At 42.0% G+C, this 27,767-nt stretch overlaps 1 protein-coding gene across 7 annotated transcripts in view; it reads right to left on the bottom strand.

The window, feature by feature from the left end:
- The window catches only part of SCN5A (sodium voltage-gated channel alpha subunit 5), a 216,362-nt gene that overhangs the window by 86,826 nt on the left and 101,769 nt on the right, over positions 1–27,767 (bottom strand). For 6 of the 7 annotated variants that reach the window (XM_069778259.1, XM_069778258.1, XM_069778256.1 and 3 more), the window contains exons 12-16: positions 26,736–27,137; positions 17,362–17,494; positions 13,585–13,823; positions 8,655–8,828; positions 6,869–7,225 (exon numbers count right to left, since the gene is read on the bottom strand). In XM_069778259.1, coding sequence (XP_069634360.1) covers positions 6,869–7,225; positions 8,655–8,828; positions 13,585–13,823; positions 17,362–17,494; positions 26,736–27,137 — 1,305 coding nt within the window. The remainder of the gene's footprint in view (positions 1–6,868; positions 7,226–8,654; positions 8,829–13,584; positions 13,824–17,361; positions 17,495–26,735; positions 27,138–27,767) is intronic. The other variant, XM_069778261.1, reaches the window with a different exon arrangement.

Below are 27,767 nucleotides of genomic sequence, written 5' to 3' on the forward strand. Positions count from 1 at the left end.
TGTAATACCTTCTCCCCAAACTTGCTTTACCTTCCAGCAGGCAGATCTAACCTAGTATTTGCAATTAGAAGGCACACAATATCTTAAAATTCCAGTTCATTTGTATTAATCATCAGCTGCAATACAAATACTACATTTCCCTCCAAGGAGATTAACCTTTAGTCACAGAGTGGATGTCTTCAGTGGCCCCTATGAATAAAAGCATGTTTGTCATTAAATGCAAAAATAATTACTTGATTCAGGGCAGCAAGTCTCACTGCAGCTTTCGAGCTGTACATTTCTCTGGGGATAGACAGTAAAAAACGGGAAAATGGGGCTTCGGTAGTTCTAGATTTGTACATAATTTGAAAAGAAAATAAGGAGATAGCTGGAAAAGTGCTATCATATGTCATCAGTGTTCCATTTTCATTCGTTTATTGGCACAAGAAATCTTAATGAATGAGGCCTCGTTCCTTTGGGGTAAAGCAACCCTTAATACCCTGTAAAAAGTTTCATGGTCTTGAAAGCCCCTGGTGTAATGCTTCATGTCTTTTAAAAGCATCAGAGTCTTGATGTAGCTTTCCTCAGTGACAGTCCCATCATGTCAGGCAGAAATACAAGTCTCATCTGAAGACCTTCTTTGACCATCATAATATGCTTTGGCTGTCTGAGCTCTTGAAATGTAAAATTGTAATCCACTTTTACCTAGGCCTGTTAGATGCCTGGCTATTTTGCTATTACTTGTGATTTTACCACAAGGGACAGTGATAGATCTCTATATCCATTTCATTTAAACAAAGAGAAAATCTGACACATTACCATAAACCTCTTTCAAGCCTGCTTGCAGTGACGGAGATGTATCAGGATCGGGTGAGACAGGACTTTATGGCTACTTCTACACTAATAAATTAAATGTGCCCAGGAACATTTTGTGATACTGAGAACAAATGCAAAAGACCATCTTGCTCCATATTATTAAACTTCTTCATACCCTGCACTGACCACAAAATTTCAGCTGGGATAGTCCCTTGCCTGTGAAACTCCCATATAGTCAGCCGGCTGATGGATTCCCACAGGGTGGGCTACCAGTTCTCCTACGCAGGTGGCCACAAACACTCACTCTTATGTTCCTTAATTAGAGATCGTGGTGCTCATGTAGTAACACTCAGTATTTAACTCTAGGAACTAGTTTTATAGGGAAACAAAGCCCCCATGCTGAAGACGATACAATCCAAATAGCAATCCCGTCTTACGTGTTTATACACTATACATCACAGCTACCTCTTTTGTGAGTTTTTTTCTATTTTCTTGACTGCAAACACCAAACTAAAGGCAACATTAGCAAACAAAGAAAAAAAAAAGGCAAACAAAGCTAATCAGAATTAAACATTTATCACATGCCCTTACTTTGTTCTAAATATTAAAAAAAATAGGCAGGAAAGAAAGCAATTGATCTGGATAGACACAAATGTGCAGGCACACATAGAAAGTGATTTTGCCTAACTGTAGGATTACAGCCATAGCTAGTAGATATTAGATAGACACATGGGACCCAATGGCTCCTTATGTTACTTAGGGTCTGTCACTTAGGAAAGGGATTCAGGACAGGAAATTGCTACGAATTTCTTCTCATAGACTGAACTTCACATATACCTGTAGTCACTTCTCTTCCCCACCAAAACAATCCTCCCGGTCCCAAATCTCTCTCTTGCGCATCTGTCAGGCCAGGATCTGTGCTAAATGGCCCTTCATCCCTCTCACCCCTCTCCTCCTTCTAGGACATTTATTCCCATCCAGGTTGCATTGGTGGTGCTCAGCACAACCTTCTAGTGGTAGGGAGGGAGACTCTTGTGGAAGAACATGTTGAAGTGGAAATACTAGGAAGTTATGCATTGCTCACATTCCCCGTAACTTGATTTCTTTCTTTCTGGCCCTGCCACAGAGACGTTTCTCTGTCAGAACAGCTCTGGTAATATGACATTTTATCAACAGACTTCGGCTGTTAAAGATTGAAATGGTGGTGAATGAGACCTAATGAGGTCTTCTTGGCATCTGACCAGTTTGAGAATCCACAGATTTTAACTTGATGGAGATTTAGCAGCACTTTCCCAGAACATCTCTTCAAGGAACTGTCCTACACTAACTTGTAGGAAAGGCATACGAGGAGGCACAAACATCTTTTTTCCAAGAATGTGACATTTCCAAATTTATGTGTTTCACAGTCATGGGCCGTGTTAGAACAGAAGAAATACCTATTAAGGCTTCTTGAGACATGGAAGCAGAATAAGAGGATGGGTTCCAGGCATATCTGACTTTTTCAGAGAAAAATTTCCACTGAGTTTAACCAAAGCAGGCCACTTCAAATCTCATCCAAACCATTCCGAGCAGCTCTGCTGCCAGGCACTCCAATTACCATAGGAAGACAGGACTGGAAGGTCCTCTTGGGCCACCAAGCCAAGCTCCCTGCTAACATGGGTTGTTTCCTTCGTGAACTAATCAAGCTCCATCTCACACACTGCTGGTTTGGGGTTAGTCAGTCTTGTTGGAAAGTCCTTCTAAACAGCCTCACGGTGCTGATAGAAGCCTCCTTTCCAATCCCAGCCTAAAGGTACCTACAGTGATTTATACTCGTTTGCTTTGGGATGAGCAGTATCCTGTCACTTAAACTGTTCTCCTCCCATGCCTAGCTCTGTATTCCCCTCATCAACATTCATATTCCCATACTGTGCTTTTCCCAGTAGTACTTAATCTTGAGCATCAGCCATTAATGGGGTGTATTGCATATCCAGTATTGCAGATCGCTGTGCAACAGCATTCACACTCTCCTTTCTCCTCCATAATTATCTTTCCTGATATGTATTAGAATCTCATTTACTTTTTTAATGGGTGCAATGTACTGGTGCATTGGTACCTCGTACTGGCTCAGTCAGCCAGAGTGATGTGTACATGGGGATATCTACAGCTGACTTTGCCTCCCAAGACTTCAGGGACAGAAACAGGTACTTTTAGGGCTATTTAGTCTGATGTATTTTAGATGTCTTTTTGGGGAAGATATTTTATGACTTCACAGACTCCATTAACCAGATCTGACTACAAAGGCATCTCCATGCAATTATCTCAGATGTAGATGTCCACAGTGACTGGTACATATACTTTTATTATCCTCTCAAACATTTTCTGTTGGTAAGCTACTTGGTCATAACATAAATTCTTAAATAGGGCTGAGTGCATGACCTTACACTTCGTATTTCATAATTCCATGCATCACGCATTAATTCAATGATAATGGTTATGCAATTCTTCCAACAGGATAGCCTGATACCCTAGCAATTGGTGGTGCTTTCTACCTTTGTGTTCTCTGAACATGTCATTAATATTTTTCTGAGTGAATAGCATTTCCACGGACAGTAGACAAAAAAAAATAAGCCTAGGACTGACCCTAAAAGAGCACTTCCAGCCTTATAGTTCACCTGTCAAGAAAATTCTGAAGATGTCACTTCCCTGGTTGCAGACTCTCCATCTTGGCATGCTTGTGACTCCAGGAAGACGAAATCCACCATGGAAATGCCTCAGTGAATTCCCAGCTTGTGGTGGATTGGGGAACGGGTATGGATGTGCCATAGAAGTACTAAGGAATGTATGTCAATCAGGCAGAGGTGAGACAAAGGCAGTCCAGAAACTCAGCCCTGAGGGTGAGTTAACGCACTGCGGCTGTTACCTTGGGTTAACACTAACTGATCCTTTTTGGGTGCTGTCTACGCCATGCACAGCCGAATTGGAGCATGAGCAAAGACAGTGAGTGCATTTCTGCCCTGCATGGAGTTTGCCTTCACTTGGTGGCATTTCAGGAGAAGCTGGTGAAAAACAGGCTTCATCTGGGTAGCTGGCAGAAGAAGAAAAGGGCGGCTTGGCCGGCGTACGTCATGCCCACACAATGAGGTTGGAAGGTTGTTCCGTCTGTGATTGAAGTGTCAGTTTTATTCATGCACGTTGTTAGCACCTATAACGTGCAATCGTCCCCTGAGAAGTGGCTGGTGTCACGCTCGACTCGCGCATCGGCTGACCTGCCAGAGCAGGGGGCACCACCGACTGCCTCGCTACCCAAATTCCCCTACACCTTCTTAATAATTCCTGTCTTGGTGATTTTCCTTATTAACCTCTGTAACATAAACATACATAGGAAATATGTTAAGCCCTTTATAAAACTTAACAGTAAACATAATTACTCAGTTAGCAATTTCAGAAGCTCTTTCTTACAAATGAGGGAGAAACTATTTTATTATCTCTCTCATTTGGCTTTACCTTCCAAAGCGGCTTCAATGATACCAAAAATGCCATCTGACAACAGTAGCCCGGTCTTATTGTGCAAAAAGTAGCTACACAGCACATAGTTTTCCAAATACGTTGTAAAGTTTAGTTCTCTGAAGATGACTCAAATACCAGCTGACCAGCAGTAAACATAGTTTCACGTGGCACTGCACTGGTCCAAGACATCTTCAGGATATATGAATACAGACCAAAGATTTAAGTTTTACTAAAATTCCTTTCAACAGCTGGACTGCTAACATGAAGTTGCCCAGGGCTCTTTACTAACTTTCCTGACTTTTCTTCCACCATTCCTTTGAATTTCTGTTAGAGAGGCTCGGTAAGACCTGCAAACTGAATCACTGAACACAGTACAGAATCACAGAGGTTGTAACTCTTCCAACACCAGTTTGCAGCCTTTACTTTACAGTATTTAAAGAGCAGGTCTGCTAAGCTCTGTAACGCTTAACTTTGCAGTTGGGAAAGAGACCATAGACAGTACCAATAACTACTGGCAGATGTGACAGATAAAAGCAGTTAATCTAGATGAGTGTGCAGATCTGCTACACTGGGAAAAATGCTGTAGGATTTCCTCCATGCCTTCAGAGACTAAGAAAGAGTTCAGAGTCCAAATGAGATACAACCTCAGGATAATATCTTTCTTATCAGAACTGACTCTTGAAACAGAGGAGGAACAAGGATCTCAGCAAGTTAAAAGAGAAACTGCTGGCACAGATTGCAACGGAGTTACAGGTAAAAGATTTAGCGCTCAAATATTCTTATTTTAAAGGGCTCGTGGTGCTTCTCAGCTACAAGAATTTTGGGGTCTGATGATGTTCAGCACATAAGTGAGTTTGTGAATTCAATCCACTCTCACTGAAGAAAGCAAGAATTCTGCTGATGCCAGAGGAATAAGATGACCTTCTCTCTACCTGCTAATCAACACCATGAAATCTCAGTGTAACGCAGTTGACACTGGATCAATCTCATGATTCAGAATCTGTTGTTCTTTTCACACCTATGAATCATTTTCTTTTTTTTTTTTTTTGGAGTGATCTACAGACAATAATAATTCCTATTTACCAGTCATTGCCGCATGCTTACAGAACTGTTGGCCGAAAAGGATAAAGCTAGCATTTTTACTTTCAGCTGACCAGTAACTTCAGCTTATCCATGCTGACAGAGTTTTTCAATATCTGGTTTTACATCTGGGACAGTCTTTTTTGAGCACTGAAGGTTAAATATATGTAGATAATATTAGTGCAATCTCTGCTGAATCAGATCTTATATTTAACAGATCTTATGCACACTGATGAGTGTTAATATCTAAGCATATCAGATGCTGCAAATTCACATCTTTCAATAATCCATGAATATTTCAAATGTTTCAAGTTTCACATTTTCCCCAGAATTTACCACATATTATTTTCAGGTTTCATTATCATACACAGAATCCATTACTTAATGGCAGGGGCAGATTAACTTTCTGGATCTCAGGCTAAACTCCCCAAAAAGATATGCAGAAAGTCATAATTTGCCCCAACTTCTCTAATCACATTTAGTTCCAAGAAAAATCTATAGAAACAGGAAGTCAGGGAAAAAAGCATAAGTAATCTGGTACTTTCTGAGTAATCAGAGTTTAACCTTTTGACTTTTCTAAAAAAACCCTGTAAGATATAATTTGCTGTTGCAATCAACATTTTCAGTGCAAAACTAACTGTTAAAGTATAAATTAATGTAAATAATACAATGCCCTGTTTTTCTAGAGGCTCATTCAAGAACTTTCCTACCCTAGCAGCTAAGAACCAAAACATTGGGTACTTAAAAGCAAAACAACCACTAAAAACAATCGGTAGCAAACCCCAACATTTTTTATAGCAGCATCTACTATTAAACAACTCACTACATAAACAGTAAGCCCATTAGAGCCACAATGTCAAAGATGCTCTGTAAGCTGAGCAGGCGAAACATTTCCATGATGACTGCAAGCCAGCAAAGCGCTCCATAAGATGTCAACAGGGAAATACAATTCAGTCTTAATAGGTTCAGAGCTTATGTAAGCCATGCTTATGGGATAGTCTATTAAAAAATCAAGCGAGCAAGTGACATTACTGTAAACACAGCCTGCAGCTTCCTAGAACATGCAGGCTAAAGACATTCAAAACTCCACTCAAAAGACACTGTGCTAGCTGTAAGGTGTTCTGGACCAAAAATGAAGGGAAATAAAAATATCTCCCGATACAGTGACAGTTGAGGTGATATTCACTCCTATATACAAGAGAAATCTGGAATCCCTTCAGCCCCATGAATGGCTTAAGAAATAAAATCATTATAACCAGCTCATGTGCCTTTCTTCTAGTAAACCATTATCTGTTCTGCTAAAAACAGTAAGCCTTCATTCCTAATTAGCAATGCAATGCTAGCAATTTTGTATTTGGGATGTGAACAAGTTTCTCTGGGTGACAACTTGGTTCATCAAATTAAAGCCGTGGAGCAATGTGAGATTGGCCATTTCTGGATAAAAACATGGTACATTTGCACAGACCCGCCAGGAAAGGGAGAAAAAACCATCTTGAGAACTCACCACCAGGTTTCCTATCACCATGACCAACAAGAAGACAAGAAGGCACAGCGGCTGCCCAGCTACTTCCATGCAGTCCCACATGGTCTCGATCCACTCCCCACACAAAATTCGGAAGATGATGAGGAATGAGTGGAAGAAATCATTCATGTGCCACCGTGGCAAATTCCCGGTCGTGCTTATCTTCTTCACGTTGTCTATGTAGCTTTTCCCAAAAAGCTGCATTCCTACCACAGCAAAAATAAAGACGATGATTGCCAACACAAGAGTGAGGTTACCGAGGGCACCCACTGAATTACCAATGATTTTAATGAGCGTATTTAAGGTCGGCCAGGACTTTGCCAATTTGAAGACTCGCAGCTGTGAACAAAACATAAACAACAGTGTCAGTTCACAGAAGCGACAGACTTTTCAGCTGATGAATTATTAAAGTGGGTAAAACGTGAAAGACATTAAATGCCACAGTGTGTGTGGTACAAGGTGATTTTAGCCATATTTCCTGTTAGCCTCGCTACATCTATTAATAAAATATCAGTTGGGCTTCGTGGGTGAGAATTAAGTTTTCCAGAGCTATGCTCTGCCTCGTTAGGTAGATTGTGCTTTTAGAGGCTCGTTCCCCCAATATCATGGTGGGGAGAGGATGGAAGGAAGAAATCTCAGGCCTTAATATTTTCTTTTACATTGCTTTTCCTCCTCAAATTAAACAGCCTGGCAGGTATGTGGGGGAAGGGGTTTAGGGCTCGATCCCACAAAGAGAGAAGAAATTCCTCTGTGTTTCAGAGTAAGCCTCAGCCAGATGCCATTAGCTGTTAGCTCCCAGGGTGAAAATCACCTCTGTGCCGAGGATCACGCAGTCTATGCACAACCCACTTCCCACTTAAGACCTATTTTAAGGATGTAAATGGTGCCTAGCCCTTGTGCTGTGTTTTCAACTAAAGGTTTAATTTCAGCCTTATTGAAGAGGGATTGCTCAAAAACAGAGAGGGGACTCTCAGGACCTAACACCAGTGGTGAAAAATTTGCATTTTTGAGCAGTGCAGAGAACTTTGGAAAAAAAAAAGGTCTTCTGCTAAATGTAACCATAAGGGCTTATTTTCCTCATCTTTCCAAGTTGTGAAGCCATATCATGGCCAGAATGATTAGCATGGACATCCTGGTACATGAAGTGCAACACAAATGTCAGGCTGGCAAGGAAACTACTTTTCTGTTCCAATATGTCAACAGTCTCTCATTAATAGAATACCACTATCCCGTGCATAACAAAGGAGCTGACAGCTAAGGAGTTCCCGTGAAAGACAGATGCTATGTTATGCTGATCAGTTCTAGAAAAAAAAAAATCACTCCACGAATAAATCAAAGACATTTTCTTTTGACAACATTTAAAAGAACAGTGGCATGTTTATAACATAATTTAGGAATAACAACTTCTAAAACAACACCTTACTGGCTCTTGCATTCCTTGGGCTATCAATTATCTGCTGACTATGCTAACAGGTGTACAGGTATAAAATGGCAGATTTTTATTACAAATTGGAACTCAAACATTTTAAGTGTGCTACAATTACCTGGCACAGCTAGAAGGAATCAAATTATGTTCTCATTTACCCTGATGTAAATCTGGAACAATTCCATTTGTCCTGCAGCCTATAATTAGTGTCACGTACTGTTCACTAGTTTGCAGCAATTAAAGTCTTTATCGGCAGATGCGTTTTTAAGAAAATATGTTACATTCATGTCAGAGTTTATATGTAATAAAAGAAGAGGGGTAAGAACACAATAAGACCGTTACCAGTCGAAAGGAGCGTAAAACAGACAGGTTTCCCATGCTGGACAAACCAAGTTCCATCAGGCTTAGAATAACAATTATGCTGTCAAAAATATTCCAGCCCTGCTGAAAATAGTAGTAGGGGTCAAGGGCAATTACTTTGAAGATCATTTCTGCTGTAAAAATCCCAGTGAAGACCTGCAGAAAGAAAATATGAATTCAAAGTAACCTTTTAAGCACAGCTCCTTGCTTGCAGACTTTCCACTGATACAGGTGAACACAGCAGAAAGCCAAAAACATTTTACAGGCAAATACTTTCTTTTTCTTGGCTGATTCTTTATCACTATTACAACTTGTCTAGTTTTTTCACAATAATATTTGATACTGCTGTAAACTTAGAATGACATCTGAGTTCAAGCTCTGGATTGGAACATACATTTCCATCTCCTTCCATCATCTGAATAATCCCAGTGGTAAAAAAGAAAGAGTAAAGGTGCCTTTTATAAAGGTTAAATCTATTCATTTCAGTGGAGAAACCCAAATGAATGGAGTGTGAGTGTTAAGGGGTATTTGGGTTGTAGTATACTTGCTGTATTATCCCTTTTCATTTTGTTGTTATTACCAATACCGGGACAACACAAGCCTCCAGTCATTCTGAGGTTGTTGCTAGCAGCAAAGGCGATTAGAAACTCTAATTTGAGTCCTAGGCTTTTTTTACAAATAGTCACGGCAATTTTCTTTTTACAGCATCTTGGGAACACATTGCTTATCTATGACCCAGTTCAAATGTCATATGGTGGAACTTCTAATTGGAACATTTTTCTTTAAAACAACATATAAATATTACCTATGAGGCAGAGGGAGAGGGTAAGGGAAAGCTACTGACAGCAAGTTCAGTTTTAACACATTCCTGGAAAGTATCTCAGAGAATCAGATCTTGTCCTTTCGTACACCCTCCTTAAGTAACAGTTTAAATGAACAATGCAAGGCTACAGTCAACTTAAAGTGACAAAATGTGGGCACCGAGGTCTTCATATACTCTTTTATTTTCATTCCAAGCCCCAATACAAGCTGCACAGAGCTTTGTGTTTCTGAAAACTTCTCTATTGTACATATATATTAAAGCACATGGTCTTCCATGAAACGATCAGTATCAATGCGCTGTGTTGGTCAAACAAGAGGGGCAAATCCAGAGCTCACATATCAGTAACATACAGTCAAGGAGAAATTTTTTCCTTCCAGTAAACTGAATATTTGCAGCATTATCCCAGCAAAACTGATCAACTCTGAGCAACAGAGATGAGAAACCCATTAAGATGTGGAAGGGAAAATTTAAGATTACATAATTATGATATTAAGGAATAAAAATAAATGATAATAGCCTGCGTTTGAGGAATGCTTGGCTTTACTCAGTAGTGCTTCAGGAAGGAATTTTTCCAAGCAGTCATTTTACGCAATTCCTTATGTAAAATACCTTCTCTTTCTCATCAGGAATATAATACCTTGGACTGCAAAAACCCCTTGGGATGCAACAACATCCCATCACCATCTCATACCAAGAACCCAACACCTGTCTCATATTTCTAAATAGCCAACAATTTCTGAGTCACAGTGGTCAGAGATACCAAAGATTCCCACCAGAATGCTCCAATTTCCCCTAGGACAGAGAACAAGACAAAACTGGATGTCTGTGAAATTGTATCCAGAGGACTGCCTTAAAAACCACAATACCATGCTGCGTACATTATGCAACCATCTTGCTGAGAAATGACTCAGGAGGATCACTTTCTTTGCCTGAATCATTTTAATCAATAGCCTTCTGAGAAGGAAATGTCACAGTAAGATAGCAAAATGTCTGAGCCTTCCTAAAGGCATCGGGAATTGTGTACGTGTACCAGCTACGAATTTCAAACGGCAGTTGTCAAATCACCAGCACCTGCTACACACGGCGCCTGCGCTTGTACAAGAGGGTGGATACTTAGTGTGGTAAAGGCTGGAAAGAAAATGACTAACTTCACATCCCACTGATGCTAAATATGATGCTGCTGATTTGGAGGGCTTTGTCTTAAAAAACCTCTTTTATCTATCATTTCAGCCATTTAGGCTTTAATACTGCATAATGGTATCTCAGTTTCTAAAGAAAAACAAAAAAATTGGGGAATCTTGCTTTATCTACCCACTTTTTAAGTGATGGCACTGCACAGGCAGATGAACCATGTAAAGATGTACATGTGCTTGGCTGGCCTTCCGATCACATTCGAAACTGTTGATTCCTGTAAGTGATGAACTGAAGGAGTCTGAAGGTAGCAGATGCTGCATGAAGCAGATGGACAGAGGGAGATCTCTAATGACTGGCAGCAGACAAAGAATTGCTCTTGGAGAAAGCGAATTCATATTCCACTTTCATTCTTTCACTTCTCTCAGAAATATTTGTTTTGAGGAAAAAATGCCAAAGACCTGCCCTTTTTAATATTTCCCCCCATTTAATGCTAGTATAATCACTCAAAGAGGGTTAGATGCAATGGGAAGACGACAGCCAGCCAGCGTGGGGGCAGAGGAGGGGTCTGGCCGTCTGCGCTGGAGCTGGGACTCCCTTCCCTTTCATAGGGAATTGCAAAAAATGTCAATTCTGATTACAAATGACTTTGCAAAATCCTCCACAAAATGGAGCTACCTTCCGCTAACCTGCTCTACTCGCAATCAATCCGGTTAGGCAGAGGTTTAGTAAAGCTGGCGAGGGGGAGCTGGGACGGTCTGGCTTCTCACAGACCCATTCTGGGGTCTCAGGGGAAGGGGAGCCCCGTGCCATCAGCCTGCTACAAAAAACATTAGCAAGCTGCTTTGCATATTTTACACTTCAGCACACAGAGGAGAAATAGCTCTAGGCAGTGCTGAGAAACTCACAGTGAGATAATTATTTATTTTTTTGCAAAATTTTGCAAAATTTGATTTGCAATCCCTCCCTCTGCTCATCGTCTCGATTTTCTTGTTGTTACCTGGAGAAGCCCCCGCGAAGCCCTGGCAGGTTTGCAGGAGCCTTGTTGGCAGGAGGGATGCCAGGGGCTAAAGTTTCACTGCCTGTGGTCTGCAAAGGGAGAAGCTGAGCTGCCAAAAGCAGAGCAAGGAGCAGACGCATTTACCATCCCAAGTGCCGCGGGGGAAACGGCAGCATTGCCACCTGCTCTGGTGGATACTCGGTCCAAAGGAGGTTTTTTAAGTCATCTTAGAAGGCCACAAATTGTTGAGCAACAAGGAAAGCTGGCTGCAAAGCAGAGCTGGGTGCAGTCCTGTGAGATGACTTTCCAAGCTACCCTTATCTATTGCTTTCCGCAGAGGGCGAGAGCATGGGTTTGAAGCAAGAGACCCAAACAGATTTCTGCTTAGAGCAACATCAGAGGGAGATTTGCCAAGACACAGCAGCTGAAAAACTGGAGACTGGTCCCACAGCCTAGGAAAAGAACCTCAACCTGCCCAAGGTGGCCCAGAGCTAAGAATAACAAGGAGCAGGGTAAAGAAAAAAATCCATACGTGATCTAGCACATATGCTAGGACTGATACAAAAAGTCTGATTATTGCTGCTACCCACCTAAACCTGCCAGCGTAGGATGCTTCTCACTAAAGGCAGACATCACATCTGTAGTGTCTCTGCATACTCCCACTATAGTTGATGGTGACTACAGTCACTGGCCTCCAGGACATAGTTCACCTTATCCAAAAGTAAATGTCTTTAAAACATGACATTAACTGTGCCTTAAAATGGTCCATTACTCTCCATTGGCTTTAAAGGGAGACAAAGGCAACCGACTCAGAGACTCCTACGCTGTAAATACCTAAAGTTAGGCAAGGTGAATCCCACTCTGAGATACTGCAGCCTTCATTTTTATAGAAATAAAGGGCTTTTTTCATCTCTGTTGTGAGCTTCTCAAATACAAACTCAGCAGCATCCACATTCCAGGGTACTCCAGACTTACTCATGGTCCTATAGGATATCTTTGCTTCTATCACTAGATTTTAGGGGCAATTCCACCACATCATAGCTAAACGGCCTGTGCCTTTTCCAGTACAGACTCTTCTAAAATTAAAAGGATTTTAAACATTAAGTTTTAAAGCAGTAAACCACAATAACTTCTAAACATAAACTCAGAGACAGACGGTTAAAGAAAAAGCTTCCGTTTTGTAGTAACTGCAGAATTTTAGTGGCCCCCTGGGTTAACAAATTGTACCGCATCGCCTCTGGAAAGGCTTTTCTGCTGTCCCTGCAGCTTGGCTGTAGATCTGTCACTCTGCTTTTTCTTGGAGAAGTGCGGTCTCTGCTTACTTTGCAGCTCTCTCCCCGGGTGCTCCAGCTTGCACATTAAGAGCTTCCCCTGGAAGCATCAGCCGTGCTTTGCTCCATGTCCCCTCGTCCCCAGGGTGTGCATGGGACCCAGCACATGCTGCTGGGCAAGACTGGGAGGCACAGCAGGACATACAGGGGCATACAGAAAATGTGCCATAGGCGCCTTCCTGCATACGCATCTACCTACGATCAACCACCACTCTATTTCCCTCCATGATCTTGCTTTGGTTTTTTCCTGTAGTTTTTTTTTTAACTTAAAAGTCACTGTTAGTCACCAATGCTGCCTTATCATTGCTTTACCAGAAATCCCAAATAAGCCTCATTAAGCGTTCTCTTATCTCATTTCTTAAACAGACACAAACTAGATACCTACCAGGAACAGCCCAGAAACGTGGCTTTAATGGTTACTAATAACATTAGAATATGTTAGTTCAATAAAAATAGACCCTTGTCCTTCATTCCTTTCTCTTCACGCCCAGAAAGAGGTGACTATGGACTTGCTTGGTATGTCCTAGGCAAAGTGGTGCTGACAGCATACCAAAATGGGGTCTTCCCAAGCTGCAGCGAAAACTTTAAAAAGCAGGAAATACACTCCTCAGGTTCGTATTCACTTACCAAATTGCCTATGTAAAGCATGTGGTCAAACTCCTTTGTCATCTTGTAATGCTCCAAGGCCATGAAGAGCGTGTTCAGCACAATGCAAAGGGTGATGGTGAGGTCAGTAAATGGGTCCATTACCACGAACTTGACAAATTTCTTGATTAAAAGCCAAAGCGGGCAGCAATCCCAAATGAGAAATTTAACAGCAAAGTGGTTCCAGCAGGGAGGACATTTCTGGTGTGATTCCTCAAGCTCTAAGTCACAAGCAGTAAAGTAACAGTCAATTCACGCTGAATTATATGACAAGGGAACACTTAAAATGACGCATAACATAGAGGAAGCCCCCTGCATTACCCCAAACTTTTTTTTTAGGATAAAATATTTCTGTCCTAACAGGCTGGCAAATTACACACTTTTGGGGTTTTGCCAGTTGACCTGCGCTTAGCAGACAGTGACCTATTCTGAAAGTAATAACCTTTTAAAAGTGTCACAAGCAAAAAAAGGTGAATCACACTAAATATGTAAAGTCCAATATTATATATAGGCTTAGATTTTTATATATAGGCTCAGACTTTTACTCTCTTTTCCATTTTGGCAAGTTTGAATAGATAAGAATACACTATCTTCATTTAACTTAGATCGGAGTATATTTTTTCATTCCCAGGTCACATTTGATAAGTATCTCAAGTAATACCTTTGAAAGTGGTTAAGAGATGAAAGAGCTTAAATCCAACATTTAGAGTTGATTTAAGCACTTGAGAGCCAGGGTATCACTGGTTATCAATAGGGTTTCTGTTCTTGATGTGCAATCCAAAAGGCATTAAGCGTCTGATTCCTTCTGAAAGGCCCACATACAAAATCGGGGGAGCGCATAAGTCAGTTTGAAAATGCTACTAGAGCTCCAGAGTGCTTTTTAAAGGTGCTTTTAAAACATTACCTAAAATACAACTTTTATATGTTCATTTTACTTGAGCACAAAAGAATTGAAATAGCTTCATAAGTATAATTTGCATTAAACAGTGAAAAAGAAAAGCCAAAAAAGACAATTAATGGCTGAATGATAATGATTAGTGGAATTGCTTAATGCTTTCCTTTTCTGATTCCTTTATGGGCATGGAATGCTGTATAATGGTTTTAGTCTATATAATTAGAACCTGCACTGATAACAGGAAAACTTCAGCCAAGGCTGTTATTTCAATCAGTTCATAAACAGCCTCCTCTCTCAAGACAGGATGCATTCTCTGTGCATTTTTCTTCATTGGACAACAGAACTGCAATATTAAGTATCTTCTAGCAAGCTTTCAAAATATCGGATGATGTCCTGCATGCGCAGGGTTTGCACAAACATCTACACTGCTCTGAAATCGTTGGGAAACCAAAGTGCTCCCAAGAAATAACTATGTCTTTCCAGCCTCCAAACAGAGGGCTTACAGGTAAGTGCCTCAAATGATGTGAGAACCATCCATACCCCAAACAATTTCAATGTAAAATCCTAATTTTGCATTTTTTTTGAAATCTGCTGCTGAAAGTAATAAAGAGTTTAGGGCAGTTACTTCCTAAAGGATCTAATTTTCCAGGTAAATCCAGAACACATCTATCTATATCCATACTCCTCATAATCACTTCTAACCAACCCTGCTTATTCCACTCTTATTCGTTTGGGGACCTTCATGATGGACACACATTAGTTGAGTGACTCTTTTCCCTGAGGGTCCACACTGGACACAAGCCCCTTTAAGTCCAGGTTGCTGCTAAAAGGGGTAGTGTCATCCCTCTCAGCCTCAGGCACATGTTATTTCTCTGTCGTTTTGCCAGCTTTTGTGCTCCTGGACCTTCTGGGTGAGCTGGTTCTGCTTGTCGATCCAGCTGAAAACCAATTGTTTGTACAGTCAAATCAAACTGCAGGAACACAGCAAGGGAAGGAGGAAGGTGTGACTGTCCTCTTTTGGCAGTCATGTGGCATCAGAAGGATTTAAATTGGTTAGGAAACCCCATGCCTTCCACCACAGGTGATCTTTGGTTGTCACAACAGATTTAATATTTTTTGAAAAATATCTGTAAAGGGAAAAGTAAAATTAGACTAAACTGCTTTTTTTCTGATACTTTATATTGTTTTTTTTAAAAATGGTCGGAAAAGCACAAAGTTTGTGTTGGAGGTATTTTTCCTCTTATTTTTAAATGAAAAAAACCTAGGTCCTTCCTTGAACGCAAAGCTTTGCAATGTCTGGGAAAACTAGGCAGATGATGACTACTCAAGCTGAGAGCAGAAACCAGACAACTAAAGGGGAAGGGATTTCTGGGCTGGCTGTTTCACACAGCTTGGCACAAATCATACAGATATTATTATAGTTAAAGCCTGTGATACATTTTATTCTGATTTGATATTCCTCTTGTTGTTAACAAGTATTAAATTTCAATGACTAATCAAAGTCTGTGAGTTAGGAAATCTTTGATAAGGTTTGAAACAGTTTTCTTCTATATGAAGCCAAAAAAGTACATCCTCTGAGTTACCCTAGACTTGATGGTCTGTATTTCTGTGGTAAAAAGTAATAGAAAGTACCATTAAATAAATAAGAAGTCGTCCAGCTCAGGCCTTTTAGGCATCCTTAACACATTACAAAGAAGCAAATCAATCACAAAGCTAATTGCTAAAAACCCCACAGAAAACAGAACCTTTGCAGACTACACTAAGCGTTGGAATACATTGAAGTGATTATTTACCTATTAAGAATACAACTCTTTATTTATTTAAACATATATATATCTGTTCTGGCCACAATACTGCTGAACGTAACCACAGGGGATGGTAAAAAGCTGAGGAAGAAGAAGAGCTTTTCGGTTTCATGCTGGGCTGTCTCCAAAGAGCTAGGTCCAGTGTCTTTCTGTAAGGCATCTCCCAGCTAAGTCCCTCTGTCTTGCCTTGCCTTTCTATTCATTGGTAACACAGAGAATAAGGCTGCAGGAAAATCCAAAATTTCCCTTGCTCCACAGTGCGTTCTTGACAGGCATTTTTCTATACTTTTAGTTGCTACCTCCCATCTTTTCTCAATTTACAATGTAGGGGACATGAGGAACTGTAAGAAGCTGTATGTAAAGAGGCTGTATGTAAAGAGGCTAGAAACGTGATGTCTTGCTATGAGTTGTTGTCTTGCTATCGATAAATTTGTGAAAGGGAAATGCAAAGTCCCTGTGTATGGAAAGACAGGGAAGGGAAATCCTCCTGCACTTAATGAGAAGACTAATAAGCAATGAAAAAACTTGCTCAGAAATATTTGTATGGACAAATGAGAGCTTTGAGCACCCTTAAAGTGGTGCTCAGTGGGATTCAAACACCCACGAAACTGTTGTTTCCCACTAGCTGCTCTGCAAGGAGGAGACTTCCATCCCCCACATCTTGGAAGTTCTGCACGTAACTGGTGACTGCACATGCCAGGCTTTGCATCAGCTCCAGAGAGATGAGGTACAAATGTATGTACAGTCACCCAAACAGTCTGGTGCTCCACCACCCTGCATCTTGGTTAGCCTTCTGTAAATCAAATGCCACGGGGTCACAAAATCTTACCAGATCCAGTTTTATATGGCCAGCATTTTGCCAGGATTTTACAAGTCTGTGGGTAAGACTGATTATATTGCCTTCTGTTACAGCATTGCCTCTGTTATAGGGGTTACAATAACTGTCTATAATGCCTTCTTGCAAAACAGCAAGAGTTTATTAGGGTCTTTTGTGTCACTTTGTTCTTGCCAATCAACATGAATATGGCTTTGAGTCGGGGAACTAAAGACGTATCTTACCTTCCAGGGCACTGGTGATGATGCTGACAGCGCTCACTGCCCTCTGCCTCTGAAAGGGTTCCTCCGAGTGGTCCACCGACGCGCGGTGGGGCATTAAAAGCTGCTTCTTGCTTGCCTCATCCGAGGGAGAGGTCTGTTTAAATGAAACACATTGGATCAGCGGAATAAAACCAAGGCAGATACAGGGTAGCATTTTCAAAACTGCCTAAGCACTCTTTTTCCCATCTGAAAAGTCCAAAGCTCACTGATTTCCCAATTAGACACATGCTAATGGGGTACTGCTTTTGAAAATGGCACTTTGAGCAATTTTGGAAACTTTGCCTTGCCCTTTACCTTCATGTAAACAGGTGAAAGATGCAGGTGAAAATAAAGGGACGCTTCTGATGCTGGATAAACAGCAGTGCTGCTTTATCACGCTCTTTGCTTGTGAAAGAAGCCCTGCTTAATTACATTAATTATTCCATTATTTCTGAAATGTGTTAACTGTTTAATTATACTGCTAGAAGAGGAAAAGGGGCGTGGGTAACAGCTCCATTACAGGCCTCTGGTATCATACCAAGCAAACTGACTCCTCAACACATGTTTTTTCTTGTTCTGAAACACTGCCAAATCTCAGGAACATATTGTCATTCTGGTGATCTTTGGTGTCATGGATTCTGAAGCTCCATAATTAGGGGAGATTCACAGCTTCTTTTTTCTCAGAAAAAAGTGAAAAATAACCCAAACTCTCTTATTCTCATGTTTCTCAAGGAAAAGCTTTAAAAAAAACCCCAAAGAAATCAAGTACCAGAAAAACAGAACTCCCAAACTGTCTTTATTTAATGTTTCATTTTAAATTAGTTTTATGCTTTTTGAAGGCTTGGGTTTCTGAAGTCAGCCAGAAACACAGTATAGCTGCAGACAGACACTGTATTAAATTCTTTTTATTGTCAGCTCACAGGAGCAAGATGTTAAGACTTTTATTATTACGAGCTCCCACTTCATACAGAGACAAATCCCGCTTTCTTTACTCCTCCAGCTCTCCCACAGGTAGAAGGAAAGGTGGTGGCTGAAGGGTAAGGATCTGGGAAAGCCAGGTACAACATCATTCTCTGTCACAGACCTCCTGGGTGAGACCCTCAGTCTCCCAAAATAAATGTTTTAACAACCTCTGTCCTGGTCCTCCAAGCATACAGGCTGTGAGGTCTGAGACACTATGTAGGCAAGAGAGATGCTCTGTAGATAGATAGGTTCTGATGGTTCTTGCAATATAGCTCAAGGAAATGTGAAAGCAGAAGAAATCCCTATGAAGATGATAACCCCTGGTTTATACAGGTGTCAGAATAGCTGCTTTTGCTTCTCCATAGTCAAATGAGCTACAGGAATTGGATTCAGTCTTCTGGATCTTCCATCACTTGTGTCTGAGATGGCCCTAAGCACCCTGAGCAGCACCCAGGATGCCAACCGAAACGTGCCATGGGCAGCAGCTCCACAGCTCTACATCTGTGCCTGGGACATGCACCCAGGGAGACTCAGGATCCCTCCTCTTCACCATTTCTCTACTGAAACTGCTCTTCAAGAAAGGCAATTGGGTAAGAACGGCAGAAAAAAAGTGCTGAAGCTCTAGAGCTGTCTTTCTAGAGTGTCTTCTTCAGGGCAGGGGACATCCCCTTGTCAGATGGTGGCAAAGGACAAAGCCGCTTGGCCACTAGTTGACAATGAAAATAATAGCCAGGATACTGGTCCCAGGTCACTTCCAAGTACTGCAGTTAAAAATACCAATCACTGCAAGACCAGAGAAGAGTAAGGACTTTTAAAGCAAGCACTTAAAACATTAGCTAAGCCAGGAAAGCAGTAATGCTTCAAAATGGCTTTTTTGTTTTTCTAAAATGTTCTCTTTTGTTAAAACAATTGGCTTGTCCATTGAGTTACTGACGCAGTCATCTCAAAAGGAGAGGTATAATCAGAACCTATTCAAAGAGACTCCTACTTGTGCACAGCATAACAAGATAATATTCTATCCTTGGCTTAGGAGCTGGGGAAACCAGGAACCGTATTTCAGATGCATTAGTTCGCTTGATTCCCTTCACCTCAAAAACATCCAGTAAAAAAATAAGAAACAACAAATGTTTTATTAATGAAGAAAGCATCTACAAAACTGCATAATCATTCACACCAGTTTGGAGTATGTAACAAATACATGGGATTGAAAAGAATTAACTAGACAAGGAGATAAAAAACATAAGGGAGACAAATTTCTGAAGTAGAATAAACTAAAAGTGTAAAAGCAAAGAAAAAGGAATAAAAAGCCAAATAAAAACCCAGCTCTTCCAAGTCCCTCATCTGTAGAATGAACCATAAGACAACCTCAAATTTCAAATTCCTCTGGATCACCTAACTCTGTTTAGACTGTACCATCTCCCTATCCCATACGACCCAAAGCTTAGAGCATTCCAGTAGCACGTCTTTAGACAACCTCATCCCCAGAAATACCAGTTTTCTGACTGTCAAGGAAGGTACTATATTCCTATTATTGCATGCAGAAGTGCTTTTGCAGAAGTTATGGGTTGGTGGCCTTTTTCTGAAAGCCACCTTTTACTCACAGGTGCAAAGAGAATTCACTGCAGGGGTAAAAAGTCAAAGGAAAAACATTCAGAGACTCATTCTTCCTATTTTTTGATTCAGCTAAACCAGGGTAAATGAAAAGTCCAAGTTAAACAGGTTTGCCATATCCTTCATTAAAAAAAATAGCAGGGAACTGACTTTCTCCCTAGGTTTGATGTGATATTCCCAACCCAACATGTTTCTTAAGTAACCCTATTTTTCTTTCCAGCCCAGCATCCTCAATCCTGCCAATAAGAAGCAGTCCCCAAGACTTCAGGAGTCCTGCTGGAGTCAAGGGGACTGTTTGCAGCGTGTCATCCTCTGTGTGCAGAGGGGTATTTCAGAAGGAGACATGTGCATGGCTCCTTCCTTCCTTCACCTCTGGAGAGGCGACGTGGTGCAATTTGGCTGGCGTTCAGAGCAAATGCTCCTGCACATGGTAGCCACCCACTTGCCCAGCTACGGAGGGCAGAGCCCGAAGCCCGCTGCTCCCTGCCAGCCGCTCAGCAGCGGGCACACAGCGGAGGTTCATCCCCAGAGCCAGAACACAGAGCCTGGCAGGCAATGCCGGGCTGTAAGGAATGCTCCTGTGCTCTTGCAGGACGATGAGGTCTCTTTCCCAGTAGAGCAGTAAATCTATCAGATAGTCAGCTTGCCATCTACTATGAAGTGTTTTTTTCAAGAAAGAAAGTTTCCATCCAGGTGAATTGCTTAAAATTATTTAAGTTACTTGGGGAAGTTTACGAGCTTTTGTTCTTTGTAAAGAATAGCTACGTGTGGGGGGGATTATTATTTTAGAACAGAGATAGCTAATAGTCACGCAAGGAACTGGCAGGTTTTGCACTCTGAGATAGAGAGCAGTTCCAGGAACTGGACAAACAAGGCAGCATAAAGGATATTATCGTTACAGAGAGAATATACACAGGCACAGTTGTTCATCATACTTATATTTCTATAGAAATTCAGCAAAAATCACAACAGTCCCTACAGTTATGGAAGGAGTCTCCTTAGGATCCAGATGAGGAATCACAATGGAGTTAAACACAGGCACCTCCAGCAGCATGAGATTATTTGTGTTGCTCCCTGATTGACTGGAATTGTTTCTCAGTTGGATTAGCTAAATTCTATAGGGACAAATATACTATTCAGTAATTTACATGTAAATGAGGATGCATAATACTACAGAATTATTTTCATCTGAGTGCCTACAGTTTGGAGTTATGTCAGAACTGTTATGTGAAGATGAGCTTATACATGGCAGCATTTTAAAGACCACATTTGGTAACTGGGACAGGTTTAATTTTCCTTGTACAGTTAAAATCTTTTCAAGCATAAAAAGAGGTGGACAGGCCACACCATGAACAATGGACCCAGTAAGGCACTAGCAAAAATGTTTAATGAGATTGAAGGTGTCCATAATAGTGCACAGCATTAAAAAGAAGCCATATAATTTTGTGGATGCTTGATTATTTAAAGAGATGCACTGTAAACCGGAGCAGCTTGCAATATTTGTGTCAAATCTGAATCATTTACGCTTAGGATGTGCTAAAGCAAAGTTTGAAATGAGCAGAAAGTAGAGACATGGCGACAACTCCCCGTGTGACAGCGGCAGAGGACTAGCTAGCTTTCGTCCATATAACTTATTGGTGGCGATTTTTGGATGACTTATTTTGTTGACCTTTTTTCTGAACATGGAAACTGCTAACACTTTCCCTTTTCACCAGTCCTGTGGCAAAACAAGGAGGGAAAAAAAGAAATTTTACCTTGGGGCAGTCTTAGGATCAACAAGAAAACCTCAAACCAATGTGGTCAGCAAAACGGTTTCATGCTTAGTGGCAACAAAAGCCAAGGCCTTTTTTTTTTTTAATATATAAAAAAGACAACAAAAAGTTTATCTAAAGATAAGCTTCTAAATCCTTAGTTCGGCACCTCGATAAGCAGCCTGGCCTTTCTTAAGGGCTCACTCCCCACTAGTTTTCATTCCTGTCAGGCTAGCAATACTCGACATTTCTAGTTTCCTAAAAGAAAAAAACATATGTGTGACCAAGAGGAAATTCAGGAAAGGTTGTATGTGCAAGAGGGACACCCCGGGTAGCTCCAACCTTGGCCTTGTTGCCCATCCCAAAGCCATGTCACTGGTGGCCCTGCTTTGCTCCTGGACTGATGAGGAGCTCTGGTGAGCCAGTGCCCCAGGGAGAGCAAAGCAGTGGGGACCACCAGCTAACGGCCAGCTGCCCATTTGCAGCCAACCACCTCCTCAGTCCTGCATCCATTTCTCTGCCACTTCTAATCTCCAAAATAATTGGAAAGTCAGGCTAAACCAAAAACCTTGTGATTTCCCCGCAGAGCTAAAGAAAGGTCTCCAGCTGGTTTTAGGAGGCAAGAGGGGATGCTGTCATGGGTATTTCTTAAGCCTCAAGAAATTCTTGACAACCACAGGTGACATCTTATTCATCCTCATCAGATCCCATGGATAAATTGAGCTCCAGATAACTGCTTGTTAACTCAATCCAATTCTGTTCAAACAGATCAATACCTTGCGAAGGAAGATGTTATTCTAACCTCTTAACTAAGAAACACCAAGACACAACAGACCAATGCATAGCTACAAATAAATACTACAGGAATGCGCAGAAACTTTAGGTTGTAGTGTGTCCTGAAGTTACTTACATAATGCATAGACTTTCTCTAAAAAAGGCGAAAGCCCAAACTCGCAGCCCAGCAATCAGCAGGAGCATAAAAACATATCATTTTTCAAACCTCAGTCTCAGGTCAAGCCAAAAAAAATTAGGACTTTAAGCATAGTCACCAGGTCCTGCTCATGTCTTATTTACACTGGGGTAAGTTTGATGAAATCAGCAGCTACACCACTTAAATAAAGCTGGTAGGAGAGCAGGACCAGCCCTGATTCAGTCCCCTGCAGGACACACCGGAGATTTCCAGGGGGGTGAGTAGGACTTAGCATGGGTTTCTTGGGACAAGGCTCCCTGCACCCCTCGGACTGGAACGCCTGCTGCTCTTCACATCCAGGTGAAGACTGCCTGACCCAGAGCCACATTCGTGGAGGGTGTTTACAGATCATACTTTCATATTGCACTACATATGACCTCAGCAGGCTTTCTAGCTTGAACACCGCAGTGTAACCCTCTGTGCTGCCACGGGCAGCTCCCCAACAACATTGCCACCACTCCTTGTGGGTGCTTTTATGTGGCACGGGAACATCAGCGGGTGTAGCAAAGTGTGCTGAGATGCCTGGGTTCCCTGCAGAGGATAGGATGTCCCTCCTCTCGCCCAGGCTGTGCACTGGAGCCCCTGGTGACTTGGCAGGACCGCTTCGATGCAGAAGACTGCATGGACGGATGCCATTCTGCATGGACCATGCCATCCATGGCCAGCAAGCCTGCTGACCAGTCAGACTACCCCAGCTGACAAGACTGATGGGCCTAAGCACCATCTACTGAGATTATTGGAAATCTCTCCTGTTTCACTGGCTGTATTTAGGGATTAGGGGGAGGAGATGGAAAGTGCAAGCACACTTGGTTTCTCATGGAAACACACTCACATCCATCTGTGCCAAGCAGCCAGGGCAATCTGAAGAGCATTTGAAACCGGCTTTTTTAGCTTACATGCTCTTCTAGAGCCAAGTGTTAGGAGACCACTCAACCGAGTCACCAGCCTGAAGAGTGGGATAATCTGCTGCAGCCACCTCTTTCATGGGTGAGGGCACAAGCTGCACAGATGCCTTCACGTCAGCTCAGCTGCCACTCGCAGCCATTCCCGTGGGCAAAGGGCCCGTGGCTGGGACAGGGGGTAGCAGTTGCGATGACGCAAAGGCATGAAAGTTGTTTATTGTGGTCCCAACTACTTTGCCTGGGGTAAAATCTTCAGGCTGAACGTTGCTAAAACTGATCAGGCTAAAATTCTCAAAAGCGGCTAGTGACTTTTTGTGCTTTCCCTGAGAAACCGTAGGAGGGTCCAGTTTGAAATCATCTGCTGAAACTATGGTCTGCTTAAGGGCTGCAGGCTGGAAACTCAAAACCAGAGACGGTCAGACCTTGTTTGATGTTTACTCTGCCTTTTAAATCAGAAGTGCTCTTCCAAGCTTTCCCCAAACCAGAATTCATTGGTCTCCCCCATCAGTAGCAATCAGAAGGTCTGTGTCACGCTCACCTGATGATACTACTGAGCATCACAGAGGGACCTAAACAGATGTGTCTTCAAAACCTAACGCTGTAAAATGTGTTTTGCCAGCTCCATCAAGTCAGTTGTTGCGTTTACATGCGTGGAGCCACACTTACACCTCAGGAAGCTGCAAGTCAGGGCTTAGCGCATATTACAGTGATGCCTTTTCATGGACTGGTCCTTCGTTTCTTGTTCAGGGAAGATACAACAGATAGCACAAGTGAGCCTTTTTTTCTCCATGGGCTTACACTTGTACAAAATAAGTAACAGTGGCAGGGTCATTGGGGTTAATGAGGTAACTTCAACTTCACCCTGCAACATCTTTCTTTTGCCTCCCCCAAACATATCAAGAGACTATAAAAAGAAGCCAGAACTGCTAACAAAGAACAAACTAAACTTCAAATTTTAACAAGAAAAAGGCAAAAATAACCAAACACAAAGTCTGGAAATGTGTTGATTTATCTCCGAGCACACTGAGGTGTTGGATTTGCTATTTTCTTCTGCCTGCGCTCCACAGCTGAGGCTGCACGTTTATGCCCAGCGCTTATGGTTCCTGTAGCGAATACATCTGTACAGCAATGGGCTTCTTGCCAATTAGCTTGTAACGCCAGCTCATATTTTCTGGATAGATTAGATACCAAACCTGTTTTGCAGAAGACACAACATCCTTCACATTGCATCACTGAATGAGCATCTGTTACTATAGTGCCTGGGTGTTATTTCCTAGATGACCAGGGAACTGCCAAGTGAGCTCACCCACCCGGGCCATTCAATTTTCAACATTCATTTTTTTAAAGGCAGGAAGCTGGCAAACAAAAAGAAATGCCAGCAGAGCTCAAAGCCTCCCTGTCACCTCAGGGCCCAATCCTGTAAAATATCAATATTTCCTGTGAAAGGTTGAGTGCTCTCATGCTTTGTTAAGCTTTTTCTGACAGCTGGAAGAGCCTTAGCAGCCCGCAGAGCTGCTTTCTTACAGAGAAAAGGGGGACATCCCCTGCTCATCTACTGAGGCCTTTCTACTCTGGTTCAGATTTTTTCTTTTAAACAGATGCACACACTTTCTTGCAGAGTTCCTTTATCGCACAGCTTTTTTTGCACCAAGTTAAGTCCCATAAAACTCCACTATCTACAAATAGTGTTTCGGTTGCTCAGCTGCCTCAAGACTGCTCTCAGGGCTGGTCTTCTTTGTCTGCAAAGAGTAAAAATGGGAGTACTAAAGTCCTAAATGAAAGAAGGTGTTAACATCTGAAAAAAGCAGCAACAGCCTCAAAACTGTCAACAAAACAGATAATTCCCACACCAACCGGCTTCCCACACGCAGCATGGCCCCTCCTCTCATGTACGGTGTGAGAGTCTATTTGCAGGACTACAGGGAATGCCCAGTTATGTGAGGAAAAAAATTCAATCCAAAGCTTGAAAGGGAAGAAGCTGTCTGGCTCTAAAGAAAAAAAAGCAACTTCTCAATTTACTGATAATCTGACACCACGGCTGGATTCCATCTCACTCGCCTTTCTCTTCAGGAAATACCTTGCCTAGTACATGTTAGAATCACTTTTGCTTATTTCCACACCAACGTAACCCATTTTTGGCACCTTGTTACTCTGAGTGGGCTTCATCTCACCTGACTTAAGACATGTGCAATATTGAGTTATTCACCTAGGGCTCCCCTTGTAGTTAAAGTGAACAGAAAGAGGCACTTTCAGGGAGAGAGATTATTCTGACCCATTTTTGATCTCTAAGATTAAATAAGTCCTCCCACACTGATTGTTAAGGACTAGACCTCCATTGCTTGAAAGACTGTTGAGAGTGATGAGCTCCAACGTAGATTATCTACATTAAAAGAGATAAATTCCCATCATATCAAACTGGCAAGGTGTCCAAATTGCCCTGCCTGTGTAGCAGCTATTTCCAAAACACCATCTCACAGTTTTCCAAGCGAATTTGTGCTTGGGTCCTAATGGTATCAGTCTTAATAGTTTTATTTACAGCCTTATCAAATATTTTGCAGCAGTGGTGCTTTGCAACAAAGATCCTGGCAATCTGCAAAAGGCTTGAAGTCTCTGTTGATCGTCTGCTCATCTTTCCTGGGTGTTATTTGAACTGGATGCTAAACCCTTCTGGGAACTACCTTTGGACTGTAAGAACAGCCCTCCACAAACAGCTATGCGGAAGACCAGAGGTTAGATGCAAACAGACAGCAACCAGTGGGAGAAAACGCAGTCTCAAGATGGTAAGACTCACACTGAATCATTTTAAACACCTCATCATCTACCCACCGGACAATGCCAGATATTCAAATGTCAAAAGAAACCAACTTAAGAGATGTCCCTACAAGAAAACAAAAATCATATCAAACCCAAGATTTAGGTATTTGCCTCCAGCCAGCTTTGAGGAGTAAGTCTCACCAGAATATTATGAACCTCTCTTACGTGGCACTAGACACACGTTGCTGTGTGAGTTGGCCCGTCATCTTCCCACCCTGCCTAGGATGGTGGGTCCGGGTTTCTCACTGTAGACTGCGTATCGCGTAAATAAATTACAGCAAACTCCAACAACATTTAGAAGGTAACAAGAGCGTGAATCACATACAAAAGTTATAAAGTACTCACCAGGTCGCCTGTCCCAGGTTTTTCCATAATAACTGGGGGGAGCAGTAACCCTGCAGGAGAAGTAGGGTCTGGGTTGAGTGCCCCGGTGCCTCCTCCTATCAGGGAAACCACACCATTGCAATCCACTGAGCTGTTCCTTTTGCCCGTCTGGGTGTAGTTGGGAGTAGTAGGGTGAGAACTATGGCTCACTTGACTTTGCACGCTCGGACGCCTCCCAGATCTTGGAATTAAGAGAGAGCCCCGGTGGCTTTCATTTTCCCCAGCAGTGCTGATCTCATCATCGGCAAAATCTGTTTCGGAGCCAGTGTCTCTGCCACGGAGTCGGAAACTGAATATGCTTCCGTGGCTGGTTCTGCGCTTCACCAAGTTTGCACTGGGACCATAACTAATGCCAAGGAGAGTCTAGAAACCCCCAGAAAGGAAAAAGGGGAAAGAGAAACAACATTTTGCAACATGTTTTCAGGAGCGAGGAGGGTCTGGGGAGAGCAGTAAGTTCCATTTTAAATCAAGTGCTTTAGAGAAAGACTTAATTACACGTATTCAACCTTCATAAAGTTAAGAGGTTGAATAGTCATTCCTAGCTATTCGGTATTTGTCTAACACTTGACAGTTAAAGAGGTACTGATATAGGAAGGGTCAAGGTGGCATTCACCTCGTAGCGTGATACTTCTTTTGCTTCTACTCCCCCCCATCTGATAAGTGCCAAAGGACCTGGGAAGGCAGCACGAGGAGTGGAAGACAGGAGCAGGGAAGGGGATCCAGCTCCAGTTTACTGCATTATCACACATCTTCATAACAGCTAGGGAAGGAACGTTGCAGTGGGAGAAGAAGAGATAAAGAAATAGGGCAGGAAATGAACTGCAGGGAAAATGAGAAGAAGAGGGAAGAAGAAGAAGCAGAATACGACGGAAGAAGGTGATAAAGGAAAAAAACAAAACAAGAGCAAGAAGAGGGATATGGTTTATTAGTTTGTAAAATCATTATCCCAATGCACATGGTTGCTTTAAGGGGTAGGTAACTTCCGCAGACAGC

The sequence above is a fragment of the Haliaeetus albicilla genome, chromosome 2 (genome assembly GCF_947461875.1).
Source record: "Haliaeetus albicilla chromosome 2, bHalAlb1.1, whole genome shotgun sequence".
NCBI lineage: Eukaryota > Metazoa > Chordata > Aves > Accipitriformes > Accipitridae > Haliaeetus > Haliaeetus albicilla.